This window comes from Ostrinia nubilalis, chromosome Z (genome assembly GCF_963855985.1).
Source record: "Ostrinia nubilalis chromosome Z, ilOstNubi1.1, whole genome shotgun sequence".
In the NCBI taxonomy this organism is placed as follows: Eukaryota; Metazoa; Arthropoda; class Insecta; order Lepidoptera; family Crambidae; genus Ostrinia; species Ostrinia nubilalis.
Window position 1 is genome coordinate 2,450,604 of NC_087119.1, and position 24,719 is coordinate 2,475,322.

The 24,719-nt window shown below is 36.1% G+C and overlaps 1 protein-coding gene across 1 annotated transcript in view; it reads right to left on the reverse strand.

Moving 5' to 3' along the window:
* LOC135086733 (potassium voltage-gated channel protein Shaker) overlaps window positions 1-15,274 on the reverse strand; it is a 516,839-nt gene extending 501,565 nt beyond the window's left edge. The window contains exon 1 of the mRNA XM_063981516.1: window positions 15,073-15,274. Within this exon, the coding sequence (XP_063837586.1) occupies window positions 15,073-15,170 (98 nt within the window). The 5' untranslated portion in view covers window positions 15,171-15,274. The remainder of the gene's footprint in view (window positions 1-15,072) is intronic.
* Between the last annotated feature and the right edge of the window lie 9,445 nt (window positions 15,275-24,719).

The following is a 24,719-nucleotide window of genomic DNA, read 5'->3' on the forward strand; positions in this document are numbered from 1 at the left end:
TACTGATGGTTCCAAGTCGTGAGTTCCAATCCTGAAAGGACAAGCTGACAGACAACTGACACAAGCATTTTTTTCTAAACATTATTATAGTAGTACAGTACTTATTATTATTCTGTGGTAGTACGTACAATTTGTTTTTTGCTCAAATTACTACAGTCCCGTTAGCCTCTCGTAGGGAAGACCGGGGCTGAAAGTGCCGGGGGTAAATTGTTCCGATGCAAAATATCTCGACAACAGAAAGAATTAGATATGTGATCGTATTATGTCGCATGTGGCCAACTGTTAGGCATTATGCGAAATAATACGATCACATATATTATCTAATTCTTTCTGTTGTCGAGATATTTTGCATCGGAACAATTTACCCCCGGCACTTTCAGCCCCGGTCTCCCCTACTAAGCTAAATAATAATATGCTTGTGTCACAAGTGGGCTCACAATAATAGTCGAGCTACGCGGCGCGGCGGTGGCATTCGAACCCGCGTTGAAAAAAAAAATATTTAATTTAATTTTGACACTTACGAACTTAACCGTTCGGCTATGGCTTTATTTTATAGTTACCTAAAAACCTTAAACCTACTGTTTTACTTTGTATCTATTTCAGTATTTTTGTTCATTTAAAAACAATCGATTAGGAATACAATCAACAGCACATAAAGTCCTTACAACTTTGTAAAAATAGCTACATAAGATATTAAGGCTTAGCCTAATGCGCTATGTCTGCCTAAACTTGCTTATTTTTAAGCATTTCATCAGATTTCCTACTTGATAAAAAATAAGTCAACTATAGCCTGACCAGGAACATAAAAACCCTGGCATAGAGGCGCGTTAATTGCATTTGATAGTGCAACACTGAGTACAGTCGTACCTGTGTTAAATTAATAGGCTAACTTTATGTATCAGGATTCTGGATTACGGGCTAATTTGATATTTTCATAAATTAACGAAAAATATTATTATAGGTAACCTGGTTTAAATAAATTAAATGAAACCATCAATCGAGTTAGTATGATTTATTTTATTATTCGTCAATAATCAAATTCAGAACTTGAATATTCAACTGCAATGTCTGCTCATGAACGCTTCAAACTCGGTACTTCTTTCCCAATTCCATAAAATTCAACACTTAGAAAGTGACAAAAAACTTTAAAATAGGTAGTTGAAACAAACCACAGCTAATTTTCATAGTGGACTGTACTATACGATAAACATGTCAGTCAATTTGACCACCTTTGTCGGAAACATTATTCAATGAAAATATTGTCCGAACCCTTAGTATTTCTCTTCGACAAATACTTTAACACATTGTGAACCACTTTTCTTTCACGACTATAAAAATATTTTAGCAATTTAATTCACAAAATCAATTGCGCACATTTAAAATAAAGTTTGTTTACACTTTGACAGCAATAGACTGACATGCAAGGTGACATGTCAATGAAGTTTTCAGTTACTGTTGCCATTAAAAGAAATTAGTACCATTAGTTTTCCGCAACATGGCGAGGGTTTTTATGTTCCTGGTCGGGCTATAACAATAAAAACAACTAGAAAAGCCATAGACATACAATAATAAGTCAGTCATAATCTATATAAATAAAAATGAAATGATGTTCGTTAGTCTGATTAAAACTCGAGAACGGCTGGGCCGATTGAGCTGATTTTGGTGTTAAAATGTTTGTCGTAGTCCAGGGTAGGTCTAAACGGTGAGCAAATACGCGCGCGATATTGTTTTTCTGTGACAGACAAAATTCTTAATAAAATACGTTTCAATAGTATCACTGAAAAAACAGCTCATTCAATATAAAAATAACGACCTAATACCCGAGATATTCAATCAAAAGATTCAATCAGACCACTTGAAACCAACAACCAACGCAACAAACAAGTAATCAAATTAGTCCTCATTTAAAATTAAAATACCTGACTCTTCGTTCACTTTATTAGGCAGGTACTATTATTAAGCTGAAAGACGTCATTTGATTTTTGTATTGATATTATTCTCTTTGAATAAGGATTCCTGTCTGGCAATACCAATTACTTGGTTCCGACTTTAAAGAGAAATCATAGTAATGATAGGTAATACATTTTAAATTTTATACGAATTACTTATTTATTAACATCTACAACCTAGAAGTGCTCGAGTTCATCATGCGAATATTTGTCACCAGTGGGATCCAAACCCCTAACCTAGTAGAGGTTTGTAGTCAGGCATGTCATATTTCCAAGTCACCATCAGTCAGATAGTCCTACAATCATAAAAGCAAATGCAGGTAATATTTTTGCCCGTTCTCGTATTTCAAATTCAATAACTGGACTGACGCAATCAAATTGAAAACCGATTTAAAAGTGAAGAAAATATTTGTCTTATTCAATCATGACTAGATCTGATACTTCGGAGAAATCTAAAATTTGTTTTAGAGAGCTCGTACAATCCAATTTAGTTTATACGTTAAGGTGGGTCTACAGCAGTCTTTCCCAAAGTGGGCGATAACGCCCCCTTGTGGGTGCTGCAGGCTTAAAGGGGGGCGGTAAGAGACCCAGTAAAAAATCAGGACGTTGTGTAGAGGCTTGGGAGGCGTCATCTACTAGGAGGACTCTTAGACATCGACTGAGCTCGACTCTTGACTACAAAAATGGGGGGCGCTAAAAAATAATTTATTCTCAAAGTGGGCAGTAGACTAAATAAGTTTGGGAACCACTAACGCACCGAGCGCAAGCTGAGCGCTCTACTCGCGGTGTCAAGTGTGGACTTAGCCTTGGCGCAGACCACCGATTTTTTATGGAGATGTATGAAAGTGCGCACATTACACCGATTTGCTATCGGCCGATTCTTCATACATATTAGAATCGGCCTAGGTTTACAACGAGCCTACAACAATCATAGACAATTAGACATAGTAGAGCGCGATGCAATTCATAAAACCGATAAAGCGATTCACGTCGAACACGGACCAAACTTTCGTAGCGCGCTCGTTCGAGCCTCGTAGTTCACTCTATACCAGGGGTGGCCAACCGGTCGATCGCGAATATTAGTCCAGTCGATCGTGGCAAGACAAAAATACTATATGATTGTCTACTAAACTATGCTGTTTCATTAAAGATTTCAAGAAGTATGTAAGTGTTAGATTGCCCAGGGTTTCGTTAGTAAACAGTAGATCTTATAATTATGTCTAATTAAGTTGGCCACTCCTGCCACGGTAATACTTATGATAGTATTACCGTGTCCCAGCTCTATACGAATTTTGGCTCGGCACGTGCTCCGTTCGTCCCCGCTCGTGCTCGTAGGAATATAATGTGTGTAAGTACTTATCACGATCTTGCTTGTTAATGAGAGCTTTGCATCATATTTCGTAAGCCAATTAGTGCAAATACCCGTGTACCGTGTAGTGTGGAACATATACAACTCGACGCATTCACGCTGAGAGTTCACGTGAGTCCTCTGCATCGTACAATGCATTGAGATTACGTTTGAGAAACACCTCATACTGGAATATCTGTATCCCTAATTCTCTTTTGAGAGACTGAATTGAGCGTCAAATAGTTTGTGACAATAAGAGTGGCCAAAAAGTTGACAACACAATTAAACAGTAATTTTTAATCTTACTCCAATGGAGAAGTTTCCAATTTTCACTCACGTCACTCAAGATTCTTTCTTAGTAAAATTGTGTAACCTTTTTGGACATATCCAAGACCTGGCCATAATTTATAAAAGGAGGCTTTGACATTATAGTGTCATTTTTGACAATGCGTTAGGGGTGGTAAGCATTGTGATTGATACTTGAACAGGTTAGCCTGACGTCACGGCACCGCCTATGTTTAAGTTCCACGCGTAAATATTATGAAGGTAATTTAAATAATTAATTTCTCAGCCATATATTCATGGATTTCAAAAATAACTTCACTGGCTTTTTAGTTTTGGTCTATACTTTAATCCCATTCAGTGAAATACAATGTTTTCAACATCTCGAAACTTCTCCATTGTAACAAATATTGTGTCGCCAACGTTTTGGCAACTTTGGGTATCACGACCTATTGACTGTATCGATTGATGGAAACTACCTACACATTCGGATCTTACTCCAATACTGATCGTTTTGGAGCTGTAACTACTTTTATGATGTTTGGTGACTGAATATTATAATAAACACAACACATTTGTGTCTCAAATAAAAATGAGAAGATTTTTTTAAACACTCAAAGAATCTTCTTATTAACTTTTAAAGTAGGTATGTTCGCCAATCCCATGGGATTCAACCCAATCAACCTATGGACATTACTTAGGTAAGTAGCACCATATTATTACCATATTCACGGGTTCATAATGTCGCAGTAAAATCGTTCGCAGTAAAATTTTTCGATGTAACGTAACATCGCAGTAACAAGGCATCGATATAACAAGGTTTAAAGAACATTTATTTCTCATTAAAAACATTACAGTCACTTACATGAGAAATTAACAAATTTTATGTAGGTAGATAATTTACAAGTTGTCCAATAGCCAGAACAAGCAGATGTACTTCTATGTACTTCTAGCTATAGACGAGCTTGAGCATTTATTTGCTTGTAACAAAACAACAAGCCGCTCTATAAAGGAATGTTCTTTCCTTATTTATTACATAGAAATTCTCCATAAAATGCTCAAGTTCAAAATAATTACGGAACCATAATGAAGCCATATTATACGCTCGCTTACGTGAATATGGAAAACATTATAACATGAAATCAACAATGAAGGCAATTCGACGAGTGGTTTACAAATAAGAGTTTAATCCTGTGCAATTTCGAATTCTAGGAAAATAAAAACAACAAACTTTTGTAAGCGAGCCGTGGAAATTCTTCGTATCCCAAATGCAAAACTCCAATAACTTTTTGTTATTGTTATCATTAAATCTGAAATGCAGAGTTCTAGTTTTTAATAAAACTGTTAGAAAAACTAAAATTACAAACCGGGATTTTTCCCGGTAACCGGTTTTACCGGTGATGTTTTGTTTATTTGTTCCAGGGTTTTCATCAAACATCAAATTTATGTGTATTTTGTGCCACAAATCCAATCACAACTTGATATTCGTGTTGGCCTGACATGAATATAATTTTGACTCAACCTATTAAAAACACAACGCTCCTTCTGGCGCAATCGGATAAAAAATCTATGCAAATCTTGCCGACGCACATTCAAAATTTGCCGGTCTTTGTGATGCAATGAAACAGCTTGCCCATTTTTTAAACTTTCAAAGCACTTTCTGTTTGCAAGAAGTAAAAAGTTAAACTTTGTGTCTTCAAGATATCCCCTTCATTATGCCCAGACCTAACCTATTAATGGCGAAATTCTGTGTGCAAATACCATGAAAAAAAAGCTTAACTACTATTTCAAGCACTTACTTTATTGCTGTCTACTCGAAGTGCCATAACCTCCTTCAAAATCGAACGAGGTTCCATATTTCACTGTACATAATGTTTTTATTTTCAGAAATCAGACAAAATCAATTTTGGACGCTCAGTTCCAGTTACAAAAGCTGTCGCCCGAGGCTCGTGCCCAACGCCGCGTTTCAGGTGCCCTTTATAAATATTCATTGACGCAATATTGCGCTGCGCTTGTTGTGATTCGTTGCAAGTAAATTTACACAACTTTTAGTGAACTGAAACGTAGCTGTTGTGACTAACACATACGTCTACATTAATGTTAAAAAGAGGAATTTGTTTTTTTTTTTGTTTTGAATAGCCTCTGAAACTACTGGACCCATTGAGATATAGAGAGATGCCAACTAATTCGCTGAGTTTGAAACTCAGTGTCGCATTAGAAATTCACACATACAAAGAAATCAAAATTTATGTGCTCATTATCCTCTGCGGAGTGCGGTATCAGTACTCAACGTTGAATAATCTTTAGTACTACGCAAGCAATGTAAGCTGTTTACAATATGACGTCGCTGCTGTCATCATTGCTTTCACGAGCAATGTTTTCTGTTTTTGGGCATATTGCTGCGACACCAGCCCCGCCCCCTTGTCACATCTCCCTTTAGTTTCTGTGATCTGTGACTGGACCTATTTAAAAATTCTTTCACCATGAATCCTAAACTATTTCTGATGAACATCAAACTACACTATTCTGGCGGTACGAAATGCGCGGGGTCAGCTATGAAACATTACATCCTACTAATTACTAATAAAGCAACTGTAAAATAATAAAATGTCATGATTAAAACATCATGCGTATACACAAGTTGTGCATCTGCTACTTGTCCGAGAACATTGTCATTGTCTTTTATTGCATACAAGACTTTGATGCATTTACTGAACTAATATGTACTCGTAAATTCCATCGCGAATGCAGTTTTAAAACTTATCCGGATGGCACAAATTAATTCCGCTTGTGTTGAAGGTTTTTTTTGTTTGCGCAGGCTCTGGGCGTGAGGTGATACGTTCGGTAGTGTGTAGTGTGGACTCGACCGGAAGTGTGTGCCGGAGTATTGGTGCATAAAGTGAGGAGCGAAAATGTACCTTTGTAGATAAAAAAAAACCTTTAAAATACTTGTGAATGTTGATATTAAAGGCATTACCCAATCACTACATACGAGTAGTATAAAAATTAAATGAAGTAGCTTTCCGTTGTCTGTCCTGCTTAAATCTTAGTCCAGTCATTTGGTAGTTTAACTTGGAAAGTTTTCCGGGAGTTTTGAAAATTGATATTTATATAGATTTTGATTATGCTCTTTCCGAATTTAATTTTTGCGACCTCGTATGATTGCCGCTCGCGCCCTCTTATTGGAAAAATGCTGCCTAGTAGCAGTTATTAAATTTAGTTTCGAATCAAGTTGAAAAGAAATTAAACCCATTAACGCCCATAGTGAAACCACGATATATTTTCATAATATTTTTTATTATTGCTACTGAATGGATTACAAGTAATCTATAAACACAAAAAAAATATTGAAAAAAAATTAATAACCTTGAAAAGAACCCTGTACACAGGTGTGTACAATGGGCGGATCAGGTGAGAAATTTCCCGAAGCAAGGTCGCTCTACGCAAAGCGTTTTCAGGCATTTAGAGCAACACCAACGCCCCTACTATGGCAAATAACACACCTAAGAGGGTTTACAATACGGTTATGCCCTCCATTGCTTGACTGTAAATATGATGTTGACGATGATGGCCGCGTCTTCGTTTTATTATTGGGTAAATACGATCTGGCAATAGATCGCCTAAAAGCCAATTGATCCAAGTACGTTGTGTTTTTGGTTTACACGGTAAGTACATATAAGCGCCATGCATTTGAGACCGCCATATCCACTAGTTTGGGTGATTTCATGAGCAGTAGAAAAAATGGGTGATATTTTTCTCCAAGTAGGATTTTCAGCAACTTCGTTACGAGCACGTTTTTGAGCCGGACCAAGGCTTGAAAGAGTTTCTTCATCGCTATTGACCCACTCCGGCTCTTCATCTGAAGGTTGGTCGCGTAATAGCTCGATAGTACCTGGTATATCTCAAAGTACCGAGGAAGTCAAATCATCTTATGCTCCTTCTTCTTCATCACTAACAACAGCAGGATCAGGTGGTACGATGATAAATTTTAGCTCCGTATCGTCATCTTCAGCTGCCATAATGGATTCGATGGCTTCCTCTAGTTTTGAAACTCGTTTTGAGATGATAAACGTTATCTATGTGACATCTTCAATCATCAACCTGGTCTTGAAAAAAATGTTTTTCTTAGTATACATTCACCCACTGTACACAAGCGTGTACACCAACATTCTTGAATAATTTTTGGTATGTTATATGTGTATATTTATTATTTTTTTAGCTTATAATAATAATTTACAATGTAAACTTACCTTGAAACGTAGAATTGAATCAAAATAAAGCTAAAATATATTATATCAGTATTATTTCACAACCGGCGCCAGTCACTTTGAGAAAAGGTCGGAAAAAAATGTTAATTAGACATTTATTTTTACACCACCCTCCAACTTTTTTATATTTCTTACCTTGTATCGACATCTAGTTTAGGTTTTATCAAGTAAAGCCTGACCAGGAACATAAAAACCCTCGCCATGTTGCGGAAAACTAATGGTACTAATTTCTTTTAATGGCAACAGTAACTGAAAACTTCATTGACATGTCACCTTGCATGTCAGTCTATTGCTGTCAAAGTGTAAACAAACTTTATTTTAAATGTGCGCAATTGGTTTTATGAATTAAATTGCTAAAATATTTTTATAGTCGTGAAAGAAAAGTGGTTCACAATGTGTTAAAGTATTTGTTGAAGAGAAATATTAAGGGTTCGGACAATATTTTCATTGAATAATGTTTCCGACAAAGGTTGTCAAATTGACTGACATGTTTATCGTATAGTACAGTCCACTATGAAAATTAGCTGTGGTTTGTTTCAACTACCTATTTTAAAAATTTTGTCACTTTCTAAGTGTTGAATTTTATGGGATTGGGAAAGAAGTACCGAGTTTGAAGCGTTCATGAGCAGACATTGCAGACAATATTCAAGTTCTGAATTTGATTATTGATGAATAATAAAATAAATCTACTAGCTCGATTGATGGTTTCATTTAATTTATTTAAATTAGGTTACCTATAATAATATTTTTTCGTTAATTTATGAAAATATCAAATTAGCCCGTAATCCTGAATCCTGATACATAAAATTAGCCTATTAATTTAATACAGGTACGACTGTACTCAGTGTTGCACTATCAAATGCAATTGACGCGCCTCTATGCCAGGGTTTTTATGTTCCTGGTCAGGCTATAATTTGACTTAACATTAGAAGTTGCGTTCAGAAATAAAGTTTAAAGAAGTGTACACACGTGTGTACAGAGGGCGTTAATGGGTTAAAGCCCAACATAGAATTTTAAAATGTTTATAAAGTTGTAATAATATGGGGTGACCAGCAGCAAGGTGAAGGAGTAAAATGTTGCATGTTTATTTTTAAGTTTAAAGTTATTTTAATTTAAAATTTATATAAGTCCCGCGAGTTTTTAACTTGCTCGTCTATTGTGTCAAGTTTTTGATAATAAAGTTGTTTATCGGATATTTTATTCTGAAAAAATCTTCAACTAGAACGTAAAATCCCACACAATTGTAGAATAAGTTATCTAACAAGCTAAACAACCTGAACAAAACATGCGTTTCACTTTATGCTTGCGGTTAATTTCGCAAAATCAAGAACTAAAATCGCGGTTTTTAATTAAATGGCCTATTCTGTCTGTACCAGAACAAATGAACGGTTTCTTGGTTCCCGTTGTTTTAAAAGCTGAAAAATACGTAGATTTTGGTACGCATTCACAGTAGGAAAATCATTCCAATATCTAATCCAAACCGGTGTGGTGTTTCACCGCAGAGAATAGTCATTATGAGGACGTCAAAGTGGACACTGTGCTTTGACTTATTGTTGGAACATCGAACTAAACAATATTGTTGTTGCGAAATAGCATTTTCAACAACTATGCTTAGTTTGTTGTTCCACTATACAGTTGAGTATTATACTTTATGAACAATGGTGCATTTTTTACAATGATAGTCTATGACTCCTAATGGAACTAACTACTCGTAGTGTATGAGAAACATGTTCAAAGATTGTCTATCGTAAAATATGTTGTAGGTAAGTTTGTACCACCATTTTTAACCGGCTTCAAAAAAGGAGTGAAGTTGAGAAGTGTCCTTTTGTAGACGATTTCTTAAGAAACTTGATGTTCACGTACATTTTATTATATCTGTAAAATTTATATTGTACGAGATAGCATTTAATAATTCACGTTTCGGTAAAGCCAAGTCCGTTTAGAAATAGGTGTAATTTTTGTAAAAGGAAAAGTGATTTTTCACACTAGCAAGATTTTACACAAAGCCTAGTAGACGCGAGGGGGTGCAGCCATGCGTGAAGTAGGTATGGAATATTACGAGTATACTAGCTGTAAATTCACGTGGGTAGAGAAAATTTTCCAGTTAATTCCATTTTTATGAGATTACGTCCAGTAAAATGGTGGTACTTATAGATACACAAAAAGAAGTCTGCCTCTTTATAATATTTTATTCGTTTATAAAATCTTTATTTGCTTCAAGAATATTATATTAAATGGAATTTTCCTTCGCACGTCCTTCAATGGACAACCAGGGTTGTCATTATTGGAAATATTTAATATGAAATAGGGCTGCCTCTGCCAATTCAAGAGATGAAAATTATTACCTATATGCCTACATAATATTTTAATTTGCGCCTGTTTTGTACAACGAAATGAAAAACTTGAATCGAATTCGACCGTAAAATGTTCGAAAATTTTGTAAAATTGAGTTTATATACGGAACAAAACTAGTTGCTAAATAATAACTTGGACTAAATAATATCTTGAACCCTGATCTAGTTTCGGGGTGTTCTATCATTTGTAAATTGTAATACTGCAGACCTCAGAATTAAATAGATATTAGATACTTAGGCATGTGTTTTAATACAACATGAGGGAAATATATTAAATCACAGTTTAAATACTTACTTTACTCTATTTTGCCAAGTATTACTGGAAAAATAACTCTAGGAATGAAATTCTAGAAACGAGCCGGACGTTAGGATGGATAAAGCAAAAGCAAAGGCTACAAATCAAAATTGACTACTCATATTTTTTAAAATTACATTTTGATTTCTCTTACTTCAATATCGAAGCTCTTCTCAATTATAGGAAAGAACTTGAAACTGGATAGGTAGGTAGATTTGTCGAGAAATTGATGAGTTTGGAACTGAAGTGAAGTGGGTAAAATCGGGGATGAATACTTTTAAAGGGAATTGTTAATTGGCGATCTGAAATCTCATTTTTTCATTTGGTAATAAACAAACTATTTTACTGATATTGAGGCGGGCGTATTAGTAGGTAGGTACTCGTAGGTACTCGTATCAAGTATACTTAAGTTTTGTGTCCCTTTTGATCAAATAAAGACATTAGGTACTTTTCTGAGCCTTAAAACGTCTTTCCTCTATATTCTTAAGGTTATACATTTCCGTTTGAACTACACACATGAAGTAAACATTATGATACCTTATCTAGTTGTAATAGATGCGATATTTCTACAAAAATGTGTAATCTGATGTCTGATGAAGCGCTGGAGATAGAGGTCAACGAGTAGAGCGAGCTACGTCCTTGCAGCGGTTCGCGTGGCCTTTGTTCAACGGTTTCGACGATTATTTTTACGAGTTATTTGGCGTAATAGCTTTGAAGCACACTTGTTCGTGAAATTGGAGTGTGGAGTAGGTTCCAGAGGGATTGAACACCTGTTGAACGTGTCGGGCGGTTCCCGGGACCCCGAGAGGTCATAAAAGTTGGCGTTAAGACAACGAGAACGCTTAACGTTCTCAAGAATGCTTAGCGCTGCTGAAGGCTCGCGTGCACAAGCAGTGTAGATTAATCTACGTGTTACCTACGAGTTTCAACTGAGTTAAATGTGCTACTTAGATGCAAGTTGTGGAGCCAACCAAAGAACAATACTGACGTGTGTATCGCTCGTTTTAGCCAAATGACGTCCACTGCTGGACAAAGGCCTCCCACGGCTTTCCGGTCCTGCGCTGCTCGCATTCAGGTTCTTCCCGCGACCTTCACCAGATCGTAGGTCCATCTAGTGGGAGGCCTGCCCACGCTACGTCTTCCAGCCCGTGAGCACCACTCGAGAACTTTTCTGCTCCAACGGCCATCGTCTCTACGAGCTATGTGCCCCGCCCACTCCCACTTGATTTTAGCAATTCTGCGAGCTATGTGTGTGTGTATAAATACCTACTTAATATTTCGAACGAATCAGTCACTGAAAATAGCCAAATATCACCGAAATAAAAGCTATCCCCATTGACCCTAAAATACTCGTTTTATCAGAACGAGCGAACAAAGGGCTGTGTGAGTTTACATCAAAATGTAGTAACTACGTACGTTACTAGCAGAATGTCTGAGTTACTGTGAAAATAATCGCATCTGATTTATGTACTTTTCCTAAGTTAAATTATTTACCTATAAGTACTTAAATGTTATTCTGAACTTTGTTACGTCTTGTTTGAATAGTGTTATTGGTACTACCGTTCTATTCATGAATAAATAAATAAATAGTAATAATAATAATCTGCCTAGAGGACGAACTGTTCCTTTCATTCATAACTAGCTGACCCGGCGAACTTTGTTCCGCCTTAATGGCAATAAATAAGCAGACTTTTTTTTTAATTTCGAACGGGATAAAAAGTATCCTATGTCCTTCTCCTGGCTCTAAACTACCTCCCTGACAATTTTCAGCTAAATCGGTTCAGCCGTTCTTGAGTTATAAGTGGAGTAACTAACACGACTTTCTTTTATATATATATATATAGATTTTAACGTAGGTAGTCGATGTCGAATGCGTTTGATGTAAACTCACACTACGCCCACTGTACTTATAGCATTTGTGTCACTAAATGTTAGAAATTGAAACGTTTATTCAAGTCGTAAGTCGTTTAAAACTTAAGTGCCTTTTTCAAGTCTTAAGTCTAATAAAAAATCTTACTCTCGTTTTTTAGAAGATTATGTTTTATATACCTACTTTTACTTAAGTCTCTTCATGTCTCAACTATGTGAAAGATGGCAAGAAAGAAAAAAATGTTGAACACTAGTTGAATGTTTGGCTAAACCTTTTCATGTATCATTTTTCAAATGGGGAAAAATAAAAATAAATTGCTGAACACGGCATAATTCTCGCCCACTAGCTCGTCTATTTATATTATCCAGGTAAAATGTATTATAAATACTTAAGGAGATTTACAAGCTTAAAGGATTAATCTGGAAACACTTTGAGCGTAGGACTGTTAAGACCCGATTATTTTTATTCAGGCCAATTAGCATCATAAGAACAAAAATAACCACTCGAACAAACAAAATATTATTTGAGTTTTTTCAATATTTTCTATCATAATACCCTCCAATTAGTAATGAGAAAAACAAAAAGATGAGCTAAAATCAATAGGTACTTCTTTTCTTTTCGTGAAAAACACTCTTGTATGTTCTACGAGTATACCTTATTATTCTAAAGAGGAAAGATTTGATTGTTATTTGTTTCAAATAGGCTCGAAAACTACTGGACCGATTTGAAAAATTATTTTACCCTTAGAATCCAAATGATTTTCTGAGTAACATAGCCTATTTACTATTTTCAAGAGTTAGTTAAAAAATCTTCGATATTTTGACATTTAATAAAAAACTAGACACCTCACTTAACCAAGTTCGCCGAGCCAGTTATTGACAAAAATATTTATAGGTTTCAAACCGGATCAGTTCAGAAATTAATATAAAAATTTGTAAAATTCTTTCACCGTTATCACAAGGAGGGACCCTGGGCAAAAAGTTTAACATTGGCATTTATCTTATTTATCACATTCTTTTGCCAGCGGCTTCTCAGTTTCAGTTTGTCACATATCGTTAAAATTATAGCCTTTATGTTATTCTGATTATTAAACAACTAGCGTTGAGAGGTCTTGGCATCTTACTTGATGGAAAGTGATGATTAGGCTGATGTTGATAATAAATAATTTATAATTCGTGACACTCAAAGTGGTCAAAACAACCTTATTCCAATAAAATTGTAACAAAGACGTTTGTGAACTTTTTCTACTTTGGATGTCACGAACTATTAATGACGATGACTGTACTACAATATTTCTAACATTAATCATCACGCACTTGTGTGAATGGAAAACGATCGAACGAACTTGTAACTCTCCGTTTTTTACTTTACTATGTCAATAGTGCGCGCTAAATTGGTGACATAGTCTGCATATCTCAAAGGCCGCTGCACGCGTTTGTGAAATCGTATTATTATATCAGTCGAGATCCAGACGAATCTTAGAAGCTATTTTGATAACGATCGTGCAGTATTTTAATGATAAATGGAAATGTTATATTAAAAATTTTCATTTAATATTTTCATTGAATAACGTGGTCTTGTTAACTTCTTAACCACTTTGGGTGTCACTAACTATTTGACGCTGACTGTACCTAAAACGGTCTGAGTGAAACGAAATATGTTTTTTTAGTTATATAACTATCTTCCCAAAGAAATGCAACATATCGGTAACTATACTTTAGTCTTACAAAACTGTATACCTAAACAGTTTGTCTGCAGGATCTGTCAGTCTTGTAAATATTTAAATTAATATTTTAGTGTTGATACTTATTAAAATATTTTTTAAGTTTCGCTATAAATCAATTTCTGTCTGGTCAAAAATTATGGTATGTTGTGTTTGATGTAATTTCGTATTTACCATTTGTACCACAATACCCAGTCTCACTTTTAGGTATATCGTTTGGTCTTTGCTATTACTATTGACAATTAATATCAATTATTGTGTTGTGACTGGTATTTATGTTTAAAATTGACTTCAGACTATCGAAATCATATAAAAAAGTTTACTGCCGTGACATGCCTTTTAGTTCGAAATAAAGCAACAGGACTCATTGCGTAGAAAATCTTGCAAATTAATTAATAGTAATTTTTGCGACGATGTCGCGTTGCAACAACTTTAATCGATTTTAACTGATAAAATTTATTAACCTTCAAATGCGTGGTGAGAGCGAACCATTTTCGAACAGTCGATGTTCGAACTAAAATTTTAATTTAAGCAAAACATATCGTAAAATATGTATGCAATGTAAAAAATATATTTCCGAAGTTGAAAATTATTTCACTTGTTTGAAAAGGCCTTCGCATACTTACATAGTATGATTATTTATTAAAGCTACCAGTAAGAATACCATTTTTAATGAGCATGAATAATATCAGATTATCTATTAGGTACTTATTTCGAATACTTGATATAACTATAGGTTAACAACCGATGGGAACAACATACATGTCATTCAATAAAATAGTGTTCAGCTACATCACACCATATTATCGATATGGATTCCAATAAAATTGAAATTTTGCTAAATATTCCCATTCATTTAGAATTTTATAACAGAAACATAGTTTCGTAGTCACCTCCGCTTCGTATTTTCGACGGGAACCCACCATCAGTCTGAGAATCGTCAATGGCATTCAGCTGTTATTTTAGGACAGACAAATACTTACCAGCTAGGGGACACCTCAGCGGCATTTGAGTTCGAGACAGCGTTCTCCCACGGAGGTTTCGACTGCTTCTGAAAACCTGCGCCGCCCCCCGCGAACATAAAGAACACTGGCACAACACTAAACACAACACAACCAAACCTATTGTTTACATTTCACACAATCCAAACTCCACAGTATTTTAGAATACGTTTGTATTCTTGGAGATGCTCAATCGCTACTCCGGAGTGAGCGCTGAACCGCTAGGTTTATTTTTAATCCGCACCGCTTTTTTCACATTTGCGTAATTACAGACAAATCCTATGATTTTTACGAGCGGTCAATAAACGGTCGGGGGAATTCGTTCGTTTGTGATGTCACTCATTGGGTCAATACTAGATTTCTCTTTACCTACCCTCAGTTAAAGCGATACGTATTTATTACATGACATAATCACAAACGCCAAAGATCAGAGAAATGTAAGTGTTATTTATTCTAATTCCGTTGTTAATTATTTTTTCATAATATCGATTTTTGTAAATGTAGAGTATACGATTATGCTGTGCTAGTTAATTACAGTAATTATCGAGAATTAGAACGAGTATATTTAGATGTCCCAGTAACCATTGGATGGCAAGAATCAGTCTAAATATATTATAACGTCTTGACATTTACTATATTGTCTGATCCATTTCCGTCCAAGTGACGAAAATAAACCGTGCTCCTGAACACAGTACAGTAACTACTTACTTAGACACATCATACGTTAAGGATATTATTTTGTTGTATCAAATAAAGAATTACTTTTTAAACGATCAAAAATGACCACTTCTGATACAAATGTGCCCAGTCTCTTTTATTCATTACTTTATAGCTTTTCCCGCGGCTTCACCCGCGTGAAATTTAGTTTGTCACAGATCGTCATAAATTATAGCCTATATTATGTTATTCTGGGTTATAAACAATTTTGTTCAAAATCCGTTCAGTAGTTTTTGCGTGAATAAGTAACAAACATCCAGACATCTATACAAACTTTTCACTCAAAATATACTCAAAATATACTAAATAATAAAAAAGAAAAGGTAGCCCTTATGGTGAAGTGCCCCTTATCTTTTGGGCCCTACCAGCTCTTCGAGACAAACATATGGCAAGTGTTGAGAAGAAACGCCGGAACAAACTCAGTTCACTCTAGTACAGTATTCACTCTCGCCTTGAAATAAATAGAAATAACGGTAGAAGGTAGCTTACATTATTGATTCAGAAGCAGTTCTCTGTATTAACTGATTTTTTTTCTATACAAAATGTTTATTAATTTCCACCAATTACAACTGCAGTCCTCGACCAGCTTCACGGTAATAAAACCAATCAGCAAATATTGCGTAACTTCCACGGAAAGCTACCCTCGGCACGTAATAGAGACCGTTTGTGAAAAAGCAATATTAATCACTCTATCACAAAATCAGACTTGGGCAGAAAGCTCGCTTCGCGAGTGAGTACCTATCAGTGTGTCCAGTATAAAATCTTATTGACCATCTTTGACGACAAAATGAGCTTCGATAAAAGTTTATCGTATACGCTTTACTCTTAGTTAGTACTTAATTAACCCAATATACTCGTGTGTACTCAGCCGATACACGCTGCTAGAACCCGCTTCACACAGTTGATCCAACCACAGTAAGGCGGTTATCACACTGCGCCGCGCTCCGCCGCGGAGCGCGTGATTTTCATATAAAAAATCACGCGCGCGAACGCGTTGTCAGTGTGAAGTGCCGCGCGTGTTTTCTATACAAACTGAGGTACTTGCATACAATAAATAAATAAATAAATAGTTTATTCATTAAAAATAAGAGCATTACAAGAACTTGTTATGCTAGAGTTTACATATACGGTTCATAGTCTTTTGTAGCCTGAGCTAGGTTAAAAACCTGTGTTTCAGGCGAAAAAAGCTCACACGTTAAATAGAAATTAAATAAATTAACAATTAGCTTTATTAAATACAATTATTAAGAATAGGTACTTAGGTTACATAGGTACTACAAGTAGCTCCTCAGTTGAATCATATGTCAAACATTGAAGGTACTTAAATATGACTATTTTACAGTTATATAAATTTAGAGTATAATGTTAAGAGTCTTATTTAATTTATTGTACAGAAACGGGCCTAGGAAAGTAAAAAATCTATTTGTAAAAATAAATTTAGAGATGGATTGCGAAGTGCAGACTATGTCTTTCCGTCTTTTATTTGTGGTGTCAGCAACATAAAAGTGCGAGGTATGTTGTTTAAGTAATGTGTGCATTATGTATAATTGGCGGACAGTTAATACATTGCAGGAACTATATAATAGGTGGGTAGGGTAGAAAAAGGGAAGAGAATTCGCGACTTTCAAGATGGCTCTCTGAGCTCGTTCGTCTTATGTGTTCCACCCCAAGAAAGAAAGAAAGAAAGAAACATTTATTGCCATGGACATCACAAAAGACAAAGGATGTAAAATTAAAAAAAAGCAAATAAGACAGGTGACATAAAACATACAATGAAAGAGCAAGTAAACTAAGCAGTGCCACCCTGTCGCACATCGATTCCCATCGCAATGGGACCCCACTCAGCATATGCCGTGGCCCCCGGTGAGGGAGGCCACGACGCTGGTTTTCAGTGTGCCCCATGCCGAGTGAGAGTCACGGACACTAACCTATACTGCATAAAATATACATACATAAATAATAATTTTAAGTGTAAATACAGACGTAGTAGAAAATAATAATATACGATATAGACGAAGTAGAAAAGATGTGATAAGATATTTATAAATGAAAAGATAATATTTAAAAAACAAAACTGTGTGTGTGTACAGTCACGGAATGAAAAGGTTCGTCAGTTTTCAAATTGATTCCTTCAACGAATCGCGAACACATATTACCTTTTGAAACTATGTTACAGAATAATCTCGTGTTAGAGAAAATAATCTTTATCCGTTCGTCGGTAAAGTTCAAAATTATTCAGATCAAAGTTGTTTGACGATTTATATTGTCAAGAAGATTATTATGATTGATAAACTAAAACCTTCTTGTTGGTTCAACCTGCCATTATTATTTCTATTAAATAAAAAAAACTATTGTCAATTGGTCAATGTCATCATTGCATTGCACTGACGGGTTAGAAAAATAAACAAGCAAAACCTTATTCGTTAGGAAACGTCATATTTATTTAAATGTTAGCAGCACTGTTTCTTGCACTGTTATGTTGGCAGGTTTGACTCTTACAGTACCTAGTGCAAGCGAAAACCGACACTAAGGTGACGAACCTTTTCATTCCGCGACTGTACATAATAATAATAATAAATTGTAATGTATTAAAGTGTGTTTGTGTATACTGTGATTGTGTGTGTCTCGACGTCCGCAAAACAGTCTCGATCGATCGAATCACTCTGCGTGGTTGTGGCTATTCATAGCATCAGTTAAATCAGTTTGGCCCATAATCTTGAGCGCTTTAGTCGCATCGCATACCCACAATACAAAAATAATAAATAAACAAAATAAAATACATCAGTGTCAGATCAAATTAATTATATAAAATTCATTTACGCATATTTAAAAATAATCATGTCAGATAGTTGTTATTACGATGTCAATTAATTGTATACAATCATAGTGGTGCTTAAATGCTATGTCGAGAGGAGAGAGTCAGTTCCATGAGAAGTCAAATCAAGTCAAGCTACTACAGTCCCAAATACGATGATCGGTGACCTACCTACCCCCGTGCTCGTTTGTCTGGAAACTTGAGGTATGGATACAAGTTACCTACGTTAATAATTGTGTACTAAAAACGTGTTCCCTGTACTTTTTTTTAAAAGTGCTTATTGTTTTTAGACTACGCAATGGCGGTGGCAAGTCATTCCAGCACTTGGAAGCGGCAAACCTGAAACTACCCCTGAAGGCAACGGTTCGGTGCGGGGGAAGGATGAGAGCGCTGCCGGAGCGACGGGTCTGGTGCGAGTGGACTTCCCGAGTCCAAACCAGTTTCTCCAGTAGATAAGTCGGAACATTGTGTTTTATTGTACCAAAAAGCAATGTAGCAAAGTGCAACGCCCTCCGTGAGTTCATTTTTAATATTTTAGAATTGTTTAAATATGGCGTAACGTGTGCTCTTGGCGGGATCGAGAAACAAAAACGAGCACATGAATTTTGCACACGTTGGATAGCTTGTTTGGTGCGCGACAGCAGCCGAGGTCCATAAACCACGTCCATGTAATTAAATTTAGAAAGAACTAATGAGTCGCACAACCTAATACGATTTTCAATGGTCAGATATTTACGTATTTGGTATAACACTTTAAGTCTATAATAACAGTTCCCTATTGTATTATTGATATGTTTCTCAAAGCGCATTTCCTCATCCATAAGGAGTCCCAAGTTTTTCGCCTCTGTAACCCTTTCTATTGATTCCCCCTTAATCAAAACTCTAACTCCCCTGTTTGTGATCTTTCTTATCTGATCTTTAGAACCCAATATCATATATTTGGACTCACTCCCATTTAATACCAGGGAATTGCACTTAGCCCAACTAGCTATCCGATCAAGATCCTCATTTAGATTGACAACAGCTTCACAAATATCTTTTGGTTTACTTGATATATACAGTTGAATGTCATCAGCGTAAATGTGATATTTACAATTCTTAATATGGTTAGTTACGTCCGCACTATAGATGATGAACAGAAGTGGGCCAAAATTGAACCATGTGGGACTCCTCGACCAACAGCCACTTGGTCCGATACTCGTGTAGTCCCCCCATCATCTGAAATCTCGACACACTGTGTTCAGTAAGAAGTGATACAGTACTGGATAATAGATTGGCAGAGCGATAAATATACTTTTGTGATCAGTTTTTTGTCTGCTATTGTTCGAAGTTTTTTGAAGACATATATTAATTTGCGTACCCTTTGAACTAAATTTTCTATGTGAGGTCTAAAGGAGAGTGTCTCGTCAATTATGATCAGCGTTGCCAGACCTCCCGATTTTGGCGGGACGTCCCGATTTTTAAATCAAATTTAAATGTCCCGCGCGGGACAGGCTCGGTCCCGCTTTTCGGAGAGAGACACTCAATTCACCAAACTATTGTTTGAAATGCCATATTATTCTAAAGAATAAAACATTTTTAATTTTGTTCTTTTTTTTTCTAAAGACGAATTTAACGATAGAGTAAATCTGATTTAAAATATTATTTTTTTGTTAAAATCCATTTTCTATGGCTACTTTTGCTATAATATATTGTCACGTAAACGTAATTTTAAGTCAAATAAAAAGATAAATATTTGAAAACCTTTGATTATATACGTTTTTTTACTATGTCCCGCTTCTGACGGAAGAGTCCCGCTATTTTCACTCAAAAAGTATCAAAGTCCCGACTTGGCGAAAAAAAAAACTGGCAACGCTGATTATGATCCCGAGATATTTTAGGTTGTTAGTTTCATGGATGGTGGGGCACATACATGTGGTGGTAGGCGGGGTTTGACATTGGTGTGCATAAAGGTAAGCATTTTTTGAATTTTCGTGTCGGCTGCGCATGGAAAAGTATATGAATTTAGTCTTGTCAGCGTTTAGTGTTAGTAAATTGCAGTGAAGCCAGTTTGTTACAATGTTAAAACCTAGCTGTGCAGTCTCATAAAGCTCCGCGCTAGTTTTGGCTGTGAATAATAGCGCTGTGTCGTCGGCGTATGATATAAGTTTACCATGACCTATGTTGAGGTTGCACAAGTCATTAATGTAGATCAGGAACAGGGTAGGGCCTAGGATACTTCCCTGGGGCACACCAAAACCAGCGCATCTCTGTTCATGACTTGTTATGTTTCCTATTCTAACGCACTGGTATCTATCGTTTAAATAGTCGTCGAAGAGCTTTAGTTGTGTGCCTCTTATGCCCATTGCCTCCATTTTGGTTAAGAGTATGGGAACAGATACAGTATCGAATGCTTTGGCTAGGTCAAGGAAGACTCCCAGGGTTTTGTTGCCTTTACCAAGTTCCTCAGTTACATATTCAGTCAGACTGTGAACCGCATCGGAAGTGGAGCGCTTGGCTCTGAAGCCAAATTGCTGGGTTGAGAGTAACTTGTGAGTTTCTAGATAGTTTACCAATCTATTGTTGATAAGTTTTTCCAGGATTTTGGATATTCACGGTAGTAACGATATTGGTCTATAGTTGTTCACCAAAACTTTACTGCCATTTTTATGTATGGGGATTACTACAGCTTTTTTCAGACATTTAGGGAAAACTCCCTCCGTTAGACAAATGCGAAAAATATGAGTAAGGGGAGGTACCAAAATATGCCTGAAACGTTTTAAAATTTTATTGTTAATATTATCCCATCCAGCCGCACAGTTGTTTTTCAGCCCTATGACTATGCGATCTATTTCTTCTTCGTCAGTGTCCAACAGGGCAAAAGTTTCAGCATTGTAACTCTGCTGGTGAAAAACTGACTGGTTGTAAGTGCGTTTTGGTACTTTTTTAGCCAGGTTTTTTCCTACGTTAGCAAAATAGTTATTTACATTATTAGCTGAGAGAAGCAATGATTAAATCTGTCGCCCCGCGCTCCGGCGGCCGGCGGAGCGCGGCGCAGTGTGATAACCGCCTAACATCACAACAACACACAGACAATAGTGACTAAGGCTGGGTTGCACCATCTTACTTTAACTTTGACAAACGTCAAAAATCTGTCATACTCGATTCAAAAAGCTCCGGTTATTGTTACTGTTGCTGCTTCTTCTCAGCACTGACTTTATTGATACCGTTTGAAAGAGCCCGTGAAGCGCTTCCAGGATCAGTAACCAGTTTTTTGATATCTTGTATAGTATAGAAATAATCGAGTGAGACCACTTATCGTTCCCACTCTGTATAGCTTAGTAGAGCCTTCCTCGATAAATGAACTATCCAAACAAAAAGAATTCTTCAAATCAGACCAGTAGTTCCTGAGATTAGCGCATTCAAATACATTTTTCAGCTTTATATTATTAGTATAAGTATAAGTACTACGTACCTACAGATTTTTCAAATAAGACCTGTGGTTCTAGACAAGTAGGACTGTTTGATCAAATCGAAAATCGAATCTGTTGAAACTCCATACAAAAAAGGCTTTTCGACCATCTTTAGAACTAAAAACTGTCACATTTGGCATTTTGTCTAAGTGGCAGTAGTTCCAGAGATTAGCGCGTTGAAACAAATAAACTTTTCAGCTTTACATTATTATTTCACTGACATGTATACTCGTTAATGTAGGTAGTTTCAGGTTCTTTGAAGATGTTGTCTATGTAATATATATTATTATAGTTATTGCTTTGATATGCACCTAATATCTGTATCACAGAAGTATGAAGTTACGGTACTGCTTTGAGGCCAGCGTCTGTGTAGGTACATCGTCGCTTCAGCCTTGGCTCGTTGAGATGCTATGTTTGTGTATACAGCAAGCTGGATAGTAGGTATTGCATGTGTTTAGTGCTCTACACTGATAATACAGGGTGTCCCAAAAAGTAGTGTCAAGCCGAAGCCCAGAGGTAGAGCATCACTAGGGCTATCCAAATCACCCCCATGTATGTTCCGCCATTATTGATAGTCTTCGAGTTATGATTGTTTTAAATTTCTGTGCTTAGGTACTTTTTTGGTCACTGTGGCGCGATTAGTCAAGTTACATGCCTGAGTATTTGATTATTATTAGATGAATACTAGAACTAGCTGATTCAGAAGCATTTAGATCCATAACACGAATTTTAACTAAAATCCAGTATATTGTAAAAAATATCATAACTCGAAAACTATCTAAAGTCGCGGTAATTTGGATAGCCCTAGTGATGCTCTACCTCTGGGTTTCGGCTTGACACTACTTTTTGGGACACCCTGTATAGAGGAAGTATTTCGTCAATTGTTAGTATTGTATAGGCTGCGAAACTACAAGACCGATTCTTTTCATCATGAAAAAAAATCTTTCACGATTAGAATCAACTAGTGTTTACTCTCATTTCAAAATCGAAATAACATTAAATAAATCATATCGTTTTAAATTGTTCTGGGAAGAATTCTCAACTCGATAACAGGACTGAAAATTTCTATACTGGCAGCGCAGGACCGATCGTTATGGAAATCCATGGGGGAGGCCTTTGTCCAGCAGTGGACGTCATTTGACTGAAACGAACGAATGAACGAAACTTCTTTAGACAACCTTACTAAAGCCTGGTCCGTGAGCACGTAGAATCCCGTCCAATGACCCCAAGATACCCATCCTTATCGCTCGCGCGTAATTATATTGCTGTCGCGACTGTGCGACGCGCGCCCGCAGTGAGTGTGCGAGCGCGACAGCAACATAATTACGTGCGAGCGACAAGGATGAGCAGCTTGGGGTCATTGGACGGGATTCTACGTGCTCACGGACCAGGCTTTAGTTAAAGAAACTTGGTCTTAAGTTAAAATTTGTAGCATTAAAGTAAATATTGAGCAATTGAGAACTGAGGGCCAATCATCTGATTGGATTTTCTTTATTTGCAGTAACTATGCAGAGCTCTTATTTTCGTAGCCCTACAATTTACCTTCTAAATATTACCACTCATCAAAATCATCTTATTTGGTCAGATTCAGTAATTTCCCAAGTAACATTTTACTCCATTTAAGAGTTCACATTTAGTTCCAATGTGTACTTAAAGCATTAGTACAGTTCACTCGTGATGTATAAGCTGTATTATTGCAATTAATTACACCTATACCTGTCTAAGGGACTTATAGGAGTGTAGACTAGTGTAGAGTTATACTTTTATACGATTGTTGGTGTTATAATACTCTAACAACTATCCTTTAGTCAGCCATCTGACTAAGAGCATTATAGGAGGGTAGAGATACGGCAACCGCTGTTTAACGGCCTACTTGTACGATGTTATAGAGCTAGCATTTTAATAGAACACACGTGGTCATTTATAAAGCCAAAGGCTGTTATGTTTACTTGTTTTAGACTGTTATACAGCTAGTAGCTGTAGTAGGACTTGTTTGTGATAATTAAAATAACCTTTTTTTACTATCTGTACAAAAGTGTTTCAATGGTTCGCATGTACACTGTAGGCTGTTAAAAGGACTATATGTGTTGTCCATTAACATCAATAGCAGTTTATTTGTCCACAAGTACTACTCTTATTTGCTTTAAGCTGAACACGAATGTGAATGTGATATTCTATTACACATTTCCCCAAGCCTGTTTTTAGTTGTTCATGGTGGTTCTGTACATGATGCAGAGGAAAATATTATGCCTGAACCTGAAATTTCCCTTCAAAATATACCAGATATCAGAGTGTGATGATTGCAGTTCTTGTGATAGTGAATACCATTTTGATTTGGACAATTATTTAACCTTTCGCAAAAAAAAAATAAGAACATGGGCTATTGAAAATCGTATTCCTCATTCCGCTTTGAATAAATTGTCAAGCATAATAAACGAATTTAAACCGGGAACACTACCGTCTGATGCTTTAGGTATTCATACTTGACTATTAGTACCTGGGCTAGGCGATTTAACGGACATTAATAATTTTTATTGCGGATCTCTAAAATTTCAGTAGGTATTTGAAAGAATTAAAGATACACAATTGACCTGAACTAGGTACATCTTAAAGCTGTACATAAGTTCACATTAGAATAAATTTAT